Source organism: Adiantum capillus-veneris, chromosome 5 (genome assembly GCF_014529385.1).
Source record: "Adiantum capillus-veneris isolate H3 chromosome 5, ASM1452938v2, whole genome shotgun sequence".
Classification (NCBI taxonomy): domain Eukaryota; kingdom Viridiplantae; phylum Streptophyta; class Polypodiopsida; order Polypodiales; family Pteridaceae; genus Adiantum; species Adiantum capillus-veneris.
The window spans coordinates 2,197,354-2,215,230 of NC_140935.1; the positions used below are offsets into that span (position 1 = coordinate 2,197,354).

Here is a 17,877-nt window from a genome sequence, read left to right on the forward strand (position 1 = left end):
CTCCAAAACTAACGGTAATGCATGCCCAACCCAAAACGACGAGCAGCCAATGGAAACTCAAAAGTATATCCAGCCTCATCGACCACATCCTCAACCACTCGAATGCCACGACCAGAGAGAAAGTAAGCCTGACGGGGTGATCGGTCGACCAAAGTAAGAGAGAATGCCCGGCTCCAATGGAGACTTTCCAATCGGATCGAATCACCTTCCTGCCGAGGAGTCCACGATAAATGCATCGTAACCTCTTTCCAAGCAGATACTAGAGAGGAAGCAAGTGGACAACCAAGAATGTGCCCTTCCATCTTGCCAAAAACTACCTCCCAGAGAGAGGGTTGCCAATGGCCAAAAGCAGAAGTAACAACGTGCTGACTGAGGAATGCAAACATCAATGTCCAAGGCTGAATTTGTTGCACAAGAGTGAGCAACAACATAGCTTTCCGCGCATACACATGCCTGCGTAAATCCAAGATATCCAGTCCACCAAAACGTTTAGGAGTGCAAAGCTTCTTCATTGACAGCAAGCGTAAGCCTTTTTTGGTAGCATGAGTCGGCCACAAATGGGACATAATGTCCGACATAAGAGAATCAAGACATCGGCGAGGCCGATGCATCAGTGGCAAAAAGAACTGAGCATATGCCAACAGGATACTCTGAACAATTCGCAGACGAACATGCAAGGGCCAAGTAGAAAGCTTTCAGTAATGCAATTTGACATTCAAGCGTTGCATAACCCAATCGACTTTCTGAGAGTGAGCAACATTCCATCCAATCGGATAACTTAAGTGCCTAGTGATCACATTTGAAGAGACAATCTCACCAGGCCACAACATACTATGCCAATCACAAGAACAGAGAGGCAGAAGCTTCGATTTACAAAAATTGACTTTAAGCCCAGCCGCAATGCCAAACAGTTCCAATGCTTCCATAATCACCTTGACATCCTCCTGCTGATTACGAGGCATAAACAACGAATCATCAACGTAAGCCTGGCCAATGAATGTACAACCGGAAGGTAACCGCAGACCTTGCAGACTCTGAACAGAGGTCAAGTGATCAAGATAAGTCAACAACGGGTGAGTAGTAACAGCATACAACAGAGCACTAAGGGGGCAGCCCTGCCTGACCGAACAACGAAGAGGCCAAGATTCAGTTAATTCACCTTCTAAAATCCCTGAAGACGTGTTACATGCATACAAAAAATAAACCACATTGGTGAATTTAGGACCAAACCCTAAACACGTCATGGTGGCGGCAATGAAGTCCCATTGTACAGTGTCAAAGGCCTTTTCAATGTCACACACACACACACACACACACACACACACACACACACACGCGCGCGCGCGCACGCACACACATTTTTTTCGGAGCACTATGAGGCTCCAAAGGCTAGAAACAGTCAAAGTAAATCCTGTAGGTATGAAGAGTGATGTCTCTAGTGTCATAGACAAAATGCAGCACTTGACCAAGAGATAATTTGAAATAGGGAAAGGGGTCAACAAAAGTGCCCTGGAACATTAAGGAGTGCCTATGATGCCAAATGGCCCACATAGTCCAAAATCTGACCCAGGTGAAGAAGACTGCAAACTGAGATTGTGGTGACCGAAGCACGCCAAAAAGCCAAAATCGTCTGTGAAAAGAGTCGGAAGGAAAACGCAGTCGAAGAGCAGTCGACACTTGACGAATGAAGGCTCTGGAGTGACGACAACACCACAGTAAGTGTGACACAGTCTCCTCAGGGGAAGGCGCAATATGCCGAGCATGCAACACACTGCCAACAGGTAGAGCTCCCACCAAGCACCGCCACAAGAAAACACGTTCCTTCAAAGGCAGATGACTCTGCCAAATGCGAGACAATGTGTGTTGCCACCACAAGGATGACTCGGAAAGCGACCACAGCTGATTACCCCAATGCACAATCCATACATCAGACTGAAGGATGGCATAGACACTTGCAGCTGAGATGCAATCCAGTCTAGTAGTAGCCAGATTTCAATCAGAGAAGCGAGAGTCCACATCCAGAGGAGGAATGGGTGAATGAGCAGCAAGCATCCTTTGAATCTCCCGCCAGAGAGGAGAATAGCGAAGGCCCAACCGAAAGCGGGAGACGGCATTAGCGAAAGAAAGAACATAACCCGAATCATCAACCACCTAATGCACCTGATAGATTCCTTTTTGAGAAAGAAAATACGCTTGGCGAGGAGACCATTGAACCAAAGTCGAAGCAAAAACTCTGCTCCAATGCAGACTCTCCAAGCGAAGAGAGTTACCCCCAGAGGATTGTCGACCATCCCAAGACAAATGCGAAGTGACAACCTTCCAATCAACAATTAGAGAAGAAGTAAATGGACATCCAAGAATGTGTCCTTCGAGCTTCCCAAAAACATCCCAATAAGTCGGTTTCTAATGACCAAAAGAAGAGGTGACAATGTGCGCACACAAATGTGTTACACATAAGCCTGACCAACAAGCTGTCGACCAGAAGGTTAGGTAAGGCCATGTAGCCTACCAGTGGAGGTCAAGGAATCCAAATACATAAACAAGGGATGAGTAGCGATTGCATAAAGCAAAGCACTCATAGGGCAGCCCTCTCTCTCACACACACACACACACACACACACACACACACCTTTTCTTCTTTGTCGTTTTGTAAATCTTGTTGATGGAATTTACGTGTGAGAAACCTCCAAGTAAGAAAAACCCACGAAAAGTAAGAGATACAAAAAGTGGAGCATCATGAGGCTTGGAGGGCTAGAAACAATCAAAGTAAATCTTGTAGGCATTAAGAGTGATCCCAACATCGTGAACGAAATGCACTGCTTGACCAAGCGACAATTTGAAATAGGGAAACGGGTCAATATTAGTGCCTTGAAACATCAATGAGTTCCTATGGTGCCAAATGGCTCACGAAACCCAAAATCTGACCCAGTTAAAAAACACCGTAAACTAAGATTGCGGAGACCGGAGCACCCCAAAAAGCCAAAATCATTTGTGAAAAATGTTGGAAGGGAAACGCAACCGAAGAGCAGCCGACACTTGCCAAATGAAGGATTTGGAGCAGCGACAACCCCACAATAAGTGTGGCACAATCTCCTCTGCTTCATGGCATCTTAGGCAGTGAAAAGGCACAATATGCCATGCATGCAATAAGCTGCCAACAGCTAGATCTCCCACTAAGCAGCGCCACAGGAAAATACGTTCCTTCTGAGGTAGATGACTGCCAAATGCTAGACAATTTTCGTTGCCACCACAAGGATGACTTGGAGAGACCACAACTCATTACCATGACGCACAATCCACACATCAGATTGCAGGAGGGCATAAACATTGCCGGCTGAAATGCATTCGAGTCTTGTAGTAGCAAGATTCCAATCAGAGAAGTGGGAGTCCACATGCAAAGCAGGACGATCAACAAGCATATCCTCTGAATCTCCCGCCAAAGAGGAGAATAGTGGAGACTAACTGAAAACGGGACACCGCATCAGCGAATGAAAGAACATGTGTCATCCACCACCTGATGCACCTGACAGATTCCTTTTTGGGAAAGAAAATACACGTGGCTAGGAGATCGCTGAACCGAAGGAGATCGCACTTGGGCCCAAATCCTAAGTGCTGCATGGTATGTGCAATGTATTTCCAAAGAACAATATCAAATGCCTTTTCAATGTCAACTTGCATGACCAAGACATCCTGTATTTTGCATATTCCATTCCAATGATGACATTCGTGAGGTTATCCGTAATTTGACGTCATGGAATGAAACCATATTGAGATTGATGCAAGTCTTCATGCAGAAAGCACTTGAGTCGGTTAACAAGCATTTTGGCCATCAATTTATATACTACAGGCACGAGCATAATTGGTTGCCAATGAGAGAATTCTTCACATAATGCATGCTTGGTATCAACTTGAGCAAGCCTTCTTTCCAAGAGGAGGGCAATTCATACTGCCCCGAGGACGTATTCATCATGATTGCAATGGCAGCTTATCCCAAAAAGATAAGAAAAATTCCACAGTAAGACCATCCCAAGAGCTTTCCACCGGCCCAAATCCAGCAAGCTGGCATACAATTCCATCTTAGTGAAAACAACTTCCAAGTCTTGAGTCTGCTGCATCGAAAGAATGGGAGTAACATGGGATAGAAACAAGTGATACGCTTGGCGAGCTTCTTGCGTGGGAGAAGGAGCAACCTCTAACTCTCCATATAGCTTGAGACTGCCTGGAATGATGTAAATGCCGGAAGAATTGTTTAGAGGCACATCCTTTATCTGCAAAATCCTGTTTGCGAGCTCGAATCTGCCATTTGGCCAATTTTCTCTCATCTTTATGCCGTAACATAGTGCGAGCAGAGAGCAACTTGCATTAATCTGCTACAAGTATCCTTTAACTGCTTCTATTTTCTCAATTGTGACAATTAATACCGGCCATAATCTTGGATGACACATTGAACACTCATAACAAAGCGAAATCAGGCTTTGTCCATATCAACATGCATTTGAGAGGTCAAAGGCGGGATGATGTCCACAATCATGGTCCAAAAAGGTTTATGCTTGAAATAGCATTATTGACATGCAAAAGTCTCTTCCTGGGTAGGGACTCATTGAGAGAAAAGGACCCAAAATGGAGTTTTAAGCATATGGGAAAATGAGCCGAGAGACACATGGCATAATCAATCCGCATATCACATGCAAAGCCGTCATATTGCTACATGTGAAAAAGATACCAGCGATCCAGTCGAGCACGATACATACATCAAGCATTACGTTGAAAAGTGAATCCTGGATCATCCGCATGCAAAAGGGGCCACATATCCGATCCATTACAACTCAACATAAACTGATCCCATGATTGTCGTTCCACATGAAGCATGTGAGAGTATTATCCGCAAGGTTTGGTGCACTATTAAAATCCCCATAGATAAATGCATTGGAACACCAACAATATGAGTAGACGGCACTCTAGAACCGTGCCCTATCAGCAGATGCTGTGTATGCATATAATCCGCCAAATTTGAAGACTTCCCCATTAACAATACATTGGATGACTATCCATCCCCAAGGTTGGGAAGAGCTCATGTTGGACAAGCATAAGCACTCTAGAATAGCCAACTGATCCTGCATAAGCTATCCAATAGCCCGCAAAGTAAGAAGTTTGCCCAGAAAATTGATGCTGGTTATGCTCTTGAAGAACCACTATGTCCGCTTTACATGTATGTACATAGTGCTAGGTAAGCCGCCACTTATTGTGATTGCATAACCTACCCAGATTGTAGGAGATGCAATTTAAAAAACTACGTATCCTATATGGTATATACAGTGGCGAGGAAACAAGAAGAAAGAGACTTAAGTACTAGTTCCTATTGGCACATCCTCCTCAGCTGTGGCTACATGAGGAGACGAGTCAAAACCTGGACCAGGACGACAGAAAATAAGGGCACCTTGCGATGAAGAGGCTTCTCCTGTAACAACTTCCTTGTAGGAGCTAACAACCTTGTCCCAAGCCTGAACCAAACAAGCGTTGTCGTTCCAAAGGGAGTTTTTTCATAGTAACATTCTTCAATGGGGGCACATAGTTGCAAGAAGATGCCGGGATACAGGCTTTAACGGTTTTCTTGGGCACTATCCAAGCCTAAGAGATTGAAACGTGTTCGTTCCCTTTATCTTTTACATTTGGAGAAGCAGGAAGTGCATGCAACTGTAATTGCTTCCCTTTGCCTTTATTCGCCTCAGTTGTCGAGGAAGAAGCTGAAGCACCTTTGGTTTGTACCTTAGGAGAAGATTTCGGAGGTGAGGGAGGCTGAAGGGTATGGACAGCTAAAGGAGGTGGTTGCGGGTTTGGTTTCGGACATTCGGATTGCATATGACCAACTTTGCCACAACGGAAGCAAGAGTTTGTAAATTTACCCCATTTGAGTTTGAATGGACGCTTGCCAACCATTGCATCCATAGAATCGACCGAAATGTTACTGGTGTGGGGATGTGCGTGTCCCACAGAATACAAAAACGATTTGTGTTTGCATCCAGCTTAGGAGGGCAAATGACTATACCCAATTGGGCAGCCAACAAGGGAAGTGACACCATGTGCGAAGAAAGTCCACCACCTCAACCTAGAGAGGGCACTTGTGACGAATAAGGCTCTGATAATCCTTGGTGGGAGCCTAGGGCAAAACATGAGTCACTTTCGTATTGAGGAAGAGAGGAGACATTTCAAGCAAAGCATCCCTAGCATCCATGACTGCTAACAAGACTTCATAAAATCCTCTCGCACCAAAGTAAACCCCTCGGACTGCTTGCCGCTTGAGCAGGAAATCAACCCATTGGCCTACATCTTGAGCAATAGGCATTTTGCTTAGGAAGAAGAGAATCATTGCATTCAGGGCATATTGAGCAATGGGGTCCATAGGTTCTTGCATAGGAATGCGCATTTCTATGATAAGAGTAGGCCCTTCCCAGGCTCGGCGTGCATCTTCAAAATCCTCATGTAAACATTCTTTGATGAGAGTCAAGGCATCCAGCTTTGCGGCGTTTGTAGATGCATTGTTTTGGCGGATTCATCAGACGACGTAATGGCGCTCCTAGTCCTATGGCTAATTCACGCTCCTAGTCATGTAGCTAATTCGGGTGCACCATCCACAATCACACACACCACACGCTGTACATACGCTTCGAAAACCTTCAGACACATTGAACACAGTCACACACCTGATTACAAAAGACCTAGGGCACGCTGTACATCTGCGTGCGTGCACACGAACACACATTTTTTTTCGGGGGTAAATCTTTTTGATTTAATTTACAAGTTGGAAACCTCAAAGTGAGGAAAACCCACGAAAAAGAAGGGATACAAAAAGCGGAGCACCATGAGGCTCCGAGGGCTAAAAACAGTCAGTAAATTCTATAGGCTTCAAGAGTAATGTCTCCAACATCATAAGCAAAATGTAGTACTTACAAAGCGACAATTTAAAATAGGGAAACGGGTCAGCATCAATGCCTTGAAACATTAAAAGGTTGCGATGGTGCCAAATGGCCCAGAGAACCAAAAATATGACCCAACCAAAAGAGGCCGTAAAGTGAGATTGTGGAGACTGAAGCACCCCAAAAAGCCAAAACCGTATGTGAAAAAGTGCTGGAAGGAAAGCAGAGTGAAGAGCACCCAACACTTGTCGAATGAAGTATTTGGAGTAGCAACAACCCCACAGTAAGTTTGGCATAGTCTCCTTAGCTTCATGGCATCTAAGACAACGAGAAGCTGCGATATGCCGTGCATGGAATACGCTGCCAAAAGGTAAAGCTCCCACGAAGCAGTGCCATATGAAAATAGGTTCCTTCAAAGGGAGATGACTCTGCCAAATGCTAGACAATGTTCGTTTCCACCATAAGGACAACTTGGAGAGTGACCACAACTGATCACCATGACACACAATCCACGCATCAGATTGCAAGAGGACATAAACGTTGCAGCTGAAATGCGTTCCAGGCTGGTATCATCAAGATTCCAATTAGAACAGCGGGAGTTCACATTTAGAGGAGGAATAGGTGAGAGATCAGCAAGCATCCTTTGAATCTCCCGCCGAAGAGGAGGATAATGGAATCCAAATCGAAAATGAGATACCGCATCAGAGACCGAAACAACATGATCCATGCACTCGATGTACGTGGTAAATTCCTTTTTGAGAGAGAAAATACGCTTGGTGAGGAGAGCACTGGACCAAAGTCAAAGAGAAAACCTTGCTCCAATACAAATTCTCCAATCGAAGGAAATTTCCGAGAGAGGATTGTTGACCATGCGATTCCAAATGTGAGGTGATAACCTTCCAATCAACAATGAGAGAAGAAGTAAAGGGACATCCTAGAATGTGCCCTTCAAGCTTCTCAAAAATAACTTCACAATATGTTGCTTGTCAATGATCAAAGGATGGTGTCACAATATGCGCACACAAATGTGAAACCATGAGTGTCAAGGGTTGCTGTTCCACCAAGACTGGTAGGCGTTGGCTTTCACCCGAAATTCTTTACTTTAGACATACACGCAGAGCACTTGGCAAAGGTAACCTGTAACGGGGATTAACACCTAAGTACACACACGGCTCGGGAGCTAGAATGCTCCGAGCAGACGCCGACAACCTGTAGGCCCCAAAATTGGCGCCCCTATCGGTATTTCTTTATTCTTTAACAGAGGGAATAAAACCTGTGATCTCCTACAAGCTGCCCCGCACAATCTAGGCTAAGAAACAACTGTTCTGGCCCGATTTCCGCAGCATAACTGTACTAGGACGCTTCACAGTCAATACCCCCACGCAATAGGTGACTTTCCCGACGCATACGGACACTTTGCGAAACCTGGCGAGAATCTGCAGCACGCTGAATTCTCTGTTTTCTGCCCCGAAAATGCGCCAGTTCACCTATACAGCGGTCCCCTCACGCCCCCGAACCTCCTTGGGGTATTAGGGTCCGTTTAGGGCCGAAACCCTAAACCTGCAAAAATACACAGCAAGCTGTAATTCCCTGTTTTGGGCTCCGTTTCGCGTGCCGGTCGCATCTGTAGCAAGACCTCGAGCTCCCGCATCTATAGGGCTAGCTGCCCTTTGAATCGGACGAGATTGTTGGTGTGAAACCTCTCCGAATTCGCCTGTACTTGCGGGGGATTAGCCGCTAGCTAATCCAGTACCTGTGCAAGAGGCTCTTGCCTCGGCAATCGTGCATGAACCCACCTAACTGTACATTGGTCAAATGAAAAGCCCACTAGTGGGGCATAACATACTGCTCGTAGGGGAGAGAAATGAAATGTTATATTAACGTCTTCAAAAGGCCAGAGTGACCTATGAGACCAGAAAGTTACAATGTGGTGGATCTGATACAAAGTCAGAGTAACAAGATGACAAAATGACAAAATGAAAAAATAAAATGAGAGAGCAGTGCGTAGCGTGCAGGGCATCACTCCTGGCACCGTATTGTACATAAGAGGGAAAGGAAGCACTGCATAGCTCTTAACCTGTGTGACAGAGAGTTGCAAATGAGCCTCCCAGCTATAAAATCAGCGCCAACTCTTCCTTGCATTGGAAACTGCACAAAAATGTGACACTTGGCGCATTTACAAGCATTTTCCCAGTTCGGGTTCGCCGCTTAAAAATATCCCAACTAATCGCCCAGTTGACTTCGCGGCAGAGTTGTAAAATGTTCTCCTAGTCGTACCGGAGGTAATGACGCGAACACATTTCTCAGCCCAAAATAGCACTTCCCTAAATTTTAGGAGATGCTTCCGTAGGGCCATCTGACCATCTATCCTCATTGGGACCGCATCCAAAAGTGTAGTGTGGCCCAACTGTCGGATACTTTCTGTTGGTAGTCACACCTTGACTTGAGGCCTTTATTGAGTTCACTTCCTAGTATCCACCAACTTGCTAAGTGCGACGGGGGGACCTATATGATCTTGCTCTGAGCCTAGACATCCTCTTACCATACGAATTCCAGTGCCGACCACTACCCATCTGCGGGTGAAACTACCGTTCACATTGGCCATACAATGTCCGACCATTTGCTACTTCAAGAAGAGGGTCTCAAAAATAAAACAAAACCCCTTGGAAAGAAACCAACAACTAAAGTTAGCAGTTGCCACGTCCTCATGACATAGTTAACAGTTGCCACGTCCCCGTGACACCCATACCACCCGGCCTCACCTCCTCGAGGTGACCTTGCGCACTCCTAGCCTCACGGGCTAACCACTGGCACTTTGCGAGTGGGGCCCGGGGGTCGATAACTACAAATGAGGCCTTGGCCTCCTTTTTATAAAAGCGGTTGGCCACACTGGCCGAGTTTACACTATGTCCACCCGGACACCGGACTCCCATCTCAACGGTGTCTTAGACTAGATTTCCTCTCCTGGAAGTGTGAAGGGGACATAACATACTTCCCCCCTTAAGAACCATTGATGTCTTCATTAATGGAGTGGGGATACCGAGCTTATAACGTACTTCCCCCCTTAAGAAACATTGATGTCCTCATCAATGTCCTCGTGCCTGGGGACGGATTGGACACGATTTGTGTGCATCGTCTTCTTCGTCTCTGCTATGTGCGCTCTTTGTATGTAACAGTTCTGCATCTCTTGTATATCGTTGTGCATAACAGTGTGGGATTATGATGTAAGATTGGGTTCGATGGATGCAGGTTCTATGCATAGTGGTGCATGGTCTAGCAGCTCAATTGCTAGAGTTTTTTTGCTTGCTCTTGAGCAGCCATGTTGGTGTTCGGTATGCAAGCCTAGTATGTCAAGTGTCAAACCCGTGGGAACAAGCCCTTGAGGCATGCAGGTAGGATTCAGTTAGAGTTGAGTTTTGCATGGCAAGGAAAATCTATATATTGGAAAGTTTTATAATCAATCAAATATAGCGTGTAGTTGTTATTGCACTTGCACCTCGTCATGGCACCTCACCGTCTGCATCCACCATAGGCCTGCAACCCATCAATTGGGACCCTAAGGACATAGAGGCTCATGTGCTGATTGTGATTTTTGTTTAGCATTCCATCACTCCATACATTTTCTCCACATAAACAACAAAACAGGCGTGGAATAGACTAGCTTCTTTGTAATTGATGTGGTTTACTTGTATAACAGTTAAAAATCCTCACCGCGTGCCTTTAGATTGTTTTCTTCAAGTGAGAATTGATGTCTTAAGGTTGTTTTACTTTGAAATGCTCTGTCATTATTTTGTGTTTGTTAACTCTCAGCTTTCGCAATGATGTCAAACTGAAAGGTATCTGTGTGACAGAAAGCAGATCCGCCATTTATTGGAATCGAACTTGACAACAGTGACTCAGGAAGGGAAGGGTGTTCTGTGAGCACCTTAACTATTTCTGCAGAGCCCAAGGACTGGAGAGGAGCAGTCAATGTGGCAGTGCAGGAGGTAGTTTCATAAATGTGACTGCAGATTGTAAATGAATTATTTTTTCTTCTAATGTTTACTGTCTTTTCCAGGTTCGGCGCCTGAAAGAGTTTGGTGTCACAAAGGGTGAACTGACAAGGTATATGACAGCACTACTCAAGGACAGTGAACATCTTGCAGCCATGGTGGACAGTGTTGCTTCAGTAGACAGCTTGAATTTTATAATGGAAAATGATTCTTTGGGCCACACCGTAATGGATCAACGTCAAGGCCATGAATGCTTGATGGGTGTTGCACAAACTGTCACACTTGAAGATGTAAGATCATTTATTTGTTGTTGTTGAACTTATTCACTTATGCTATGAAGGGGCCTTATGCAGCCCTTTTAGTCAAGTACAGCCCTTATGCTTTGAGGAGGCCTCTACATGACATGCTCTAACAGCTTGAAAGGAGAGCAGAGTTGCACTAAAATAGATTTTTGAGAAATGGATGATGCATACTAACAAAGATCTTTGTATCACAATGGTACATTTGGTTTTTAAAATGCCATTCCTGTTTGTACTGCCTGGGGACAGTATAGCGTTGACCACCAGGGCCCGGCTATATTCGCCAATCGCTTGCCACCCTAGGATGTCTCTGGAGTACGACAGATTTGGCTTGCTTTGCTTATTATTGGTGAGCTCCCCGAGTTTTGGGAGTTGTTGGGTAGGAACCATCCCTTATATGATTTTTATGTTTCTAATGCGTGTTTTATGGTTGTGAGGGGGTTGGGGCTGCCTGATCACCGCTGATGTCTGTTAATGCATATAGTGCATAAGCTCAAAACATATAGCATGTATTATGTGATGGGCCATTGTTGAGCTCATGGCAGGGTGCATCTTACAGTGAGAAATGAAAAAGAATTCCTCAAAAAGCCAGATTGATCTATGAGACCAAAAGTCTTAACCAATATATGAATCATACAACTGTTTTGAACAAAAGTAAATAAAGGTATGCTAAAGCCTACAAGTGGCGCAACATATGCCTCCAGTGCAACGATGGGAGTAAGTGTTATAGAACAGGAAGCGCAGATTTTCTTTGTAGATGATTCTATATACTGCAATCAGTTCTTCTCGATTTGAGATTAGAGAGGGAGAGAAAGAAAAAAAGCTTTCTTGACGTCTTCTACAGGCGGACTGGCCTATGAGACAGAATGACGTACATGTGTGTGTCCTTTGTGTATCTAGAAAGAAGGACAAACGTGCTGAAAATGAACATGCTACAAAATATAACACACTGATGTAGTATGGCATGCATAGGTGGGTAGGGGGTAAATTGCAGCATAGCAGCAGGATCTGAGAAGGTCATCACCCTGTGTCTTGTTTGCTCATGTCATAGTTGAATCTTCTGGATGGCCCATTGATGTATCTCCAGGCCTGGTGAGATAAGATCTCCCTCCCCCCCCCTTTTTTTTTTTCTCCCTTCCCTCTTTTCCCCTAAACTCAACCCTCGACTCTCTCCTGGTTTGATTCTTAATTTCTGAGAGACAGAAAATCCTCTTTCTAGCATTGAAAGGAATAGATTCTTCTCTTGTGATTATTCCTAATGGTTCTGAGGGTTTCTGTTTTCTTAGGGGAAGTCTCTTACACTTTTGTGAATTCCTATGGTTTCTAAGAAATTGAGTCCTACCCGATACTGAAGGGAATTAATTCTCTGTGTTCGCTCCTACAAAAAATGCAAATAATCAATGTAAAGGAGAGCTTCTCTTTGCTGAAATTTTCATACTTGGGTCTGAAATTGCCAGGTTTTGCTCCGATTCTTGTATGTAGAATGTTGTAGAACTCTCTTGACATGTCCTCTTTGAATGGGGGTGCATGTTGAAGGTCCTCTTGACTGAAATTGACTTGGTAAGTGTGTAAAATGGTTAAAATACTCCGAACAGACGACCTACACGTGAAAGAAGGTTGAAATCAGCCCTCTTTCGCGATTGTCTGTCATGGTAGCATTGAAGAAAGGGCTTGTCTTAGTGTACTCTTCCTGTGCGTGCGAGAGGGAGAGACAACACACTAAGGCTATGACAGCCTTTTCTTGCTCCTGCACGATATGTATCTAAGGGTGAGCTGATACAATGGAGCTCTCTGATAGTCGAGGCATCATATACATATACATCAGTATCCAAAAGGCTATAGAGATTCAATGTCCTCCAAGGTAGGCACTTTGTCGGGACGGCTCCTATGTCGCGCCAGTATGGTATGGATCCTCTGTCGCAATCTGCGTCGATGTCGAGAGGGCCCCCTCATCCGTGGGCGACGGGACCGCCCCAACTCTATCGCCCGATCAAGCAGTATGTCTCCGGTGCCTCTGGTGTTGTTATGCTGTTGGGGCTGCTCGGACTCCTCTATCTGTGACTGAAAGAAATCTGTAATCTTCTGTTGTTACTGATCTCTCTCATTGTGCCCCTCTTCAAGAGGTCCTCTCTGTGTTTGCGAATCTCCAGTAAGTATAATCCGAGGCATCTCTGATCCTGGTATCTCATGACCACACACACACACACACACACACACACACACACACACACACTTTTTTTTTTTGTAAATCAATTTGATTTAACTATCTGTGGGAAACCTCAAAGAGAGGAAAACCCACCCAAAAGATGTACAAGGAAAGGAACACAACAGTGTTCAGCTGTGCAAAATATCTAAAAGCATTCATAAAAAAGCTGATGTATCTCTGCCGTGATATCACCAACTTCCAAGGCAAACAGCAGAGACTGCCGAAGGGAAATCTTGAAGAAAGGTAGAGGATCCGTGTGAATGCTATGGAACATATAGCCATTACGCTGTCGCCACAGGCTCCAATATGCCCAAAACCTGCTGACCCACATGAAGAAGGCTGCAAAGCACTGCAACGCCGGCGAGAAGATACCAAAAACCCAAAACCGCTTATGGAAGACCGTCGAGGGAAAATGTAGCCGCATACACGCAGATACCCGATGAAGGAATTCTCGAGTGACACTGCAATCCCACAAGAGGTGACAAACATCCTCGTCGGCAGATAAGCAACGGACACATGATGAAGAGCGGATACGGCGCTTCCGAAGAAAGGTACCCACTGGGAGCACACCAAGTAAACACCGCCAAAGAAACAACCGCTCTTTCAACTGCAAACGGCTTTCCCATATTGCAGATATAATCCTACACCACTAAATATCTGATTTATGCATGTGCCAAATAGCGTTGCAATGATCAGCAATCCATGGACGAGGCAGAAGAAGAGCATATGCCCGGCCAGCAGAAATATCTTAAAATGGCATTTCCCCAAGCTTCCAGTTAGACATTCGATCACCATCAGCCAAAGGTGAAACGGGCAAAAAACCAGTCAACATTTGTTGTAATTCTCTCCAAAACTGGCGATAGTGCATGCCCAATCCAAAGCGGCGAGCGGCAAATGGAAACTCGAAAGTAAAACAAGCTGCATCCACTACATCCTCAACCACTCGAATGCCACGGCAGGAGAGAAAATACGCCTGGCGAGGCGAGCGATCGACCAAAGTAAGAGAAAAAACCCGACTCCAATGAAGGCTCTCCGCACGAAGCGAGTTTCCTTCCCTCCGAGCATTCCATGAGAGATGAATCGTAACCTGTTTCCATGAAGAAAGCAAGGCGGAAGAAAGCGGGCATCCAGGAATACGACCATCCATCTTACCAAATACTGCCTCCCACATGGATGATTGCCAGTGACCAAATGAGGATGCAACCACATGCTGACTCAAGTGTGCAAACATAAGAGTCCAAGGCTGAGATTGATGCACAAGTGTAGGCAAAAGCATAGCCTTCCTAGCAATGACATGTCTACGTAGGTCTAAAATATTCAAACCCCCAAAGCGCTTTGGTGTACAAAGTTTTGCCATCGATATCAAGCGCAAACCTTTTTTGTGAGCACGCGTTTGCCACAAATGAGACAAAATGGCCGACATGAGAGAGTCAAGACAATGCCTGGGCCAATGCAACAATGGCAAAAAGAACTGAACATATGCCATGAGGATACTCTGAACAATTCGCAGGTGAACATGTAGCGGCCAGGTAGAAAGCTTCCAGTAATGCAATTTAACATTCAAGCGATTTATAATCCAATCCACTTTTTGCTTGTGAGTAACATTCCATCCAATTGGATAACCCAAATGCCTAGTGATTACATTTGGAAGAACAATCTCTCCTGGCCACAACAGAGCATGCCAATCACAAGAACGAAGCGGCAGAAGCTTTGATTTACGGAAATTGACTTTAAGACCAGCCGCAAGCGCAAACAATTCCAAAGCATTCATAATCTCTTGAACATCGTTTTGCTGATTGCGGGGCATAAATAGCGAGTCATCAGCATAAGCCTGCCCAATAAAAGGATGACCCGAAGGTAACTACAAACCATGAAGACGCTGCGCAGAGGTCAAGTGATCAAGATACATCAGCAAAGGATGAGAAGCAATTGCATACAACAAAGCACTAATAGGGCAGCCTTGCCTAACCGAACAACCAAGCGGCCACGATTCTGTCAATTCCCCTTCCAGAATTCCTGAAGACGTAATACAGTCATACAACAAATGAACCACATTGGCCAACTTAGGACCAAACCCTAGGCTTCTCATTGTGGCAGCAATGAAATCCCAATGCACAGTGTCAAAAGGCCTTTTCAATATCAACTTGCATGACCAGCACATCTTGTTGCATATACTTAGCATATTCCATGCCAATCATAAGATTGGCCAAATTATCCATGATTTGACGACGAGGAATGAAACCATACTGAGTTTGATAAAGTCCTGTAAACAAATAGTCCTTGATGCGATGGACCAACATTTTAGCCAAAATCTTGTATATCACCGGCATTAGAGTTATGGGCCGCCAATGAGAGAACTGCTAGCAAAGCGCTTGCTTGGGCAACAACTTAAGCAAGCCCTCTTTCCATGAAATTGGTAGATCCTGTTTTTCCCATGCCGCATTTATCATAAAGATCAGGGGTTGCTTAAGAGCATCCCAAAACGAGAGAAAAAATTCCATAGTAAGTCCGTCCCAACTAGGAGATCTCCACCGACCCAATGCAAGCAAGGCACCATGCAATTCAGCGACAGAGAAAGGATCCTCAAGGCAGTGTGCCTCCTGTGAGGACAAGATCGGACGAACATAAGAAAGCAACAATTCACTCGCTCGACAAGCTGCCAAAGACGGCTGAGATGGAGCAGCAAACACCTTACGGTAATGTGAAACCATAACCTCAGCAGGTTCCCTCTTCGAAGAAGTCCAAGCACTCGAGGGAAGCATAACCCGTTTAATCAACTGTGAGACTCTCGAATGATGCAAATGCTTAAAAAATTTCTTCGAAGCACAACCTTTATCCATAAAGGCCCATTGACGTGCACACGTCTGTCACTTAGCAAGCTTCCTCTTATCATTTTGTTGAATACACACTTTAGCTTCACATAACTCCGTCATTTTAGAGTCAGACAATGGGCGGAAATCAGCCAATTGTTGTAATCGTTGACTAACCTGTTTCGCATCACTGACATTCTCCCGAATGCGATGCATATGCTGCCTACCATAGTCAGAAATCACACTTTGTACTTTCATGACAAAACGATACCAACCAGCATCCACATCAATATGCATTTGAGCCAACAGCGGAGGAATAATATCGGCAACCATATGACGAAAAGCTTCATGAGTAAGATAGGCATTATTAACATGCAACAAACGTTTCCTGTGAAGAGGCAGATCACAAATAGACTGTCCAAAATACAACGACAGCAAAAGAGGATAATGATCCGATAGCTGCAGAGCATAATCTATCCTCATGTCACATACAAATTCTTCATACTGTTGCCCATTAAGCAAATACCAACGATCCAATCGTGCTCTATAAGAGGAGTGAGCAGCATGCTGAAAGGTGAAACCAGAGGCATCGGGATACAAAGAACGCCATATATCAATCATTTGAGCAGAGGCAACAAAATGATCCCAGTTGTGTTTCTCCGCAAGCAGCATATGCGAATTTCCTGTGGTACTGTCAAGCAAACCAGGAGTATTATTGAAATCTCCAAACAGAAATGCATTCGATGTCCATGGGCGAGAGGAGATTTCCCGCCACAAAGTAGCTCTTTGCCCAGAGGCCGTATGTGCATATGTACCTCCAAATTCATGAACTCGACCATTCAACAAACACTGTACAACCATCCACCGACCATGCGGATCATTGTATAACAGAACAGGCTGAAGCTCATGCCGAATCAGCATCAATACACCAGAGAAATCTTGCGAGCCAGCATACGCAATCCAATATCCGGCAAAATAGGAGCATTGATCAGCAAACTCGTGCTGACCAGCATACACAATCCAATATCCGGCAAAATAGGAGCATTGATCAGCAAACTCGTGCTGATTGTGCTCTTGCAATACAACTATGTCTACTCTACATGTATGTACATAGTGCCAGGTTAGCCGCCATTTGTCAAGGTTGCATGACCCACGCACATTGTATGAGATGCATTTAATATGACTTTGCATTGGAAACATATGTACAAAAGCAACAAGAATCAAAATCAAGTGGAGGTGCCCATAGACACGTTTCCATCCACTGCATCCGTATGAGGACCCATCCTCTGAGTCAGGGCAGGAAACGTGTCCACAGTGTTCGCATGCGATGTGGAAGCCTCACCAAGGAGTACCTCTTTGTAAGAGTGCATCGCTTTATCCCATGCATCAATCAGCGTGCGATTGTCATTACAAGGAAGTTGCTTAAACGATGCATTCTTGTTAGCATTAACAGAAGGAACGTAATTACGCGAAGAAAGTGGCGTGCGAATCTTTAGTGCTTTTTTCGGCACCACCCATGTATTGACATCAACAGGTCCAACATTTTTGCCTTTAGCAGCAGTCCCAGTCCCAAGATCAGTAACTTGCTGTACCTTGCCTTTCCCTTTGTCCACATTCGAAGCCACTTTAGCAGTAGAAACTCCACTTTGCTTGGCG

The 17,877-nt window shown here is 44.9% G+C and overlaps 1 protein-coding gene across 1 annotated transcript in view; it reads left to right on the plus strand.

Moving 5' to 3' along the window:
* The window catches only part of LOC147456781 (stromal processing peptidase, chloroplastic-like), a 190,829-nt gene that overhangs the window by 46,957 nt on the left and 125,995 nt on the right, over window positions 1–17,877 (plus strand). The window contains exons 11-12 of the mRNA XM_086511917.1: window positions 10,766–10,900; window positions 10,972–11,196. Of these exons, the coding sequence (XP_086368043.1) occupies window positions 10,766–10,900; window positions 10,972–11,196 (360 nt within the window). The remainder of the gene's footprint in view (window positions 1–10,765; window positions 10,901–10,971; window positions 11,197–17,877) is intronic.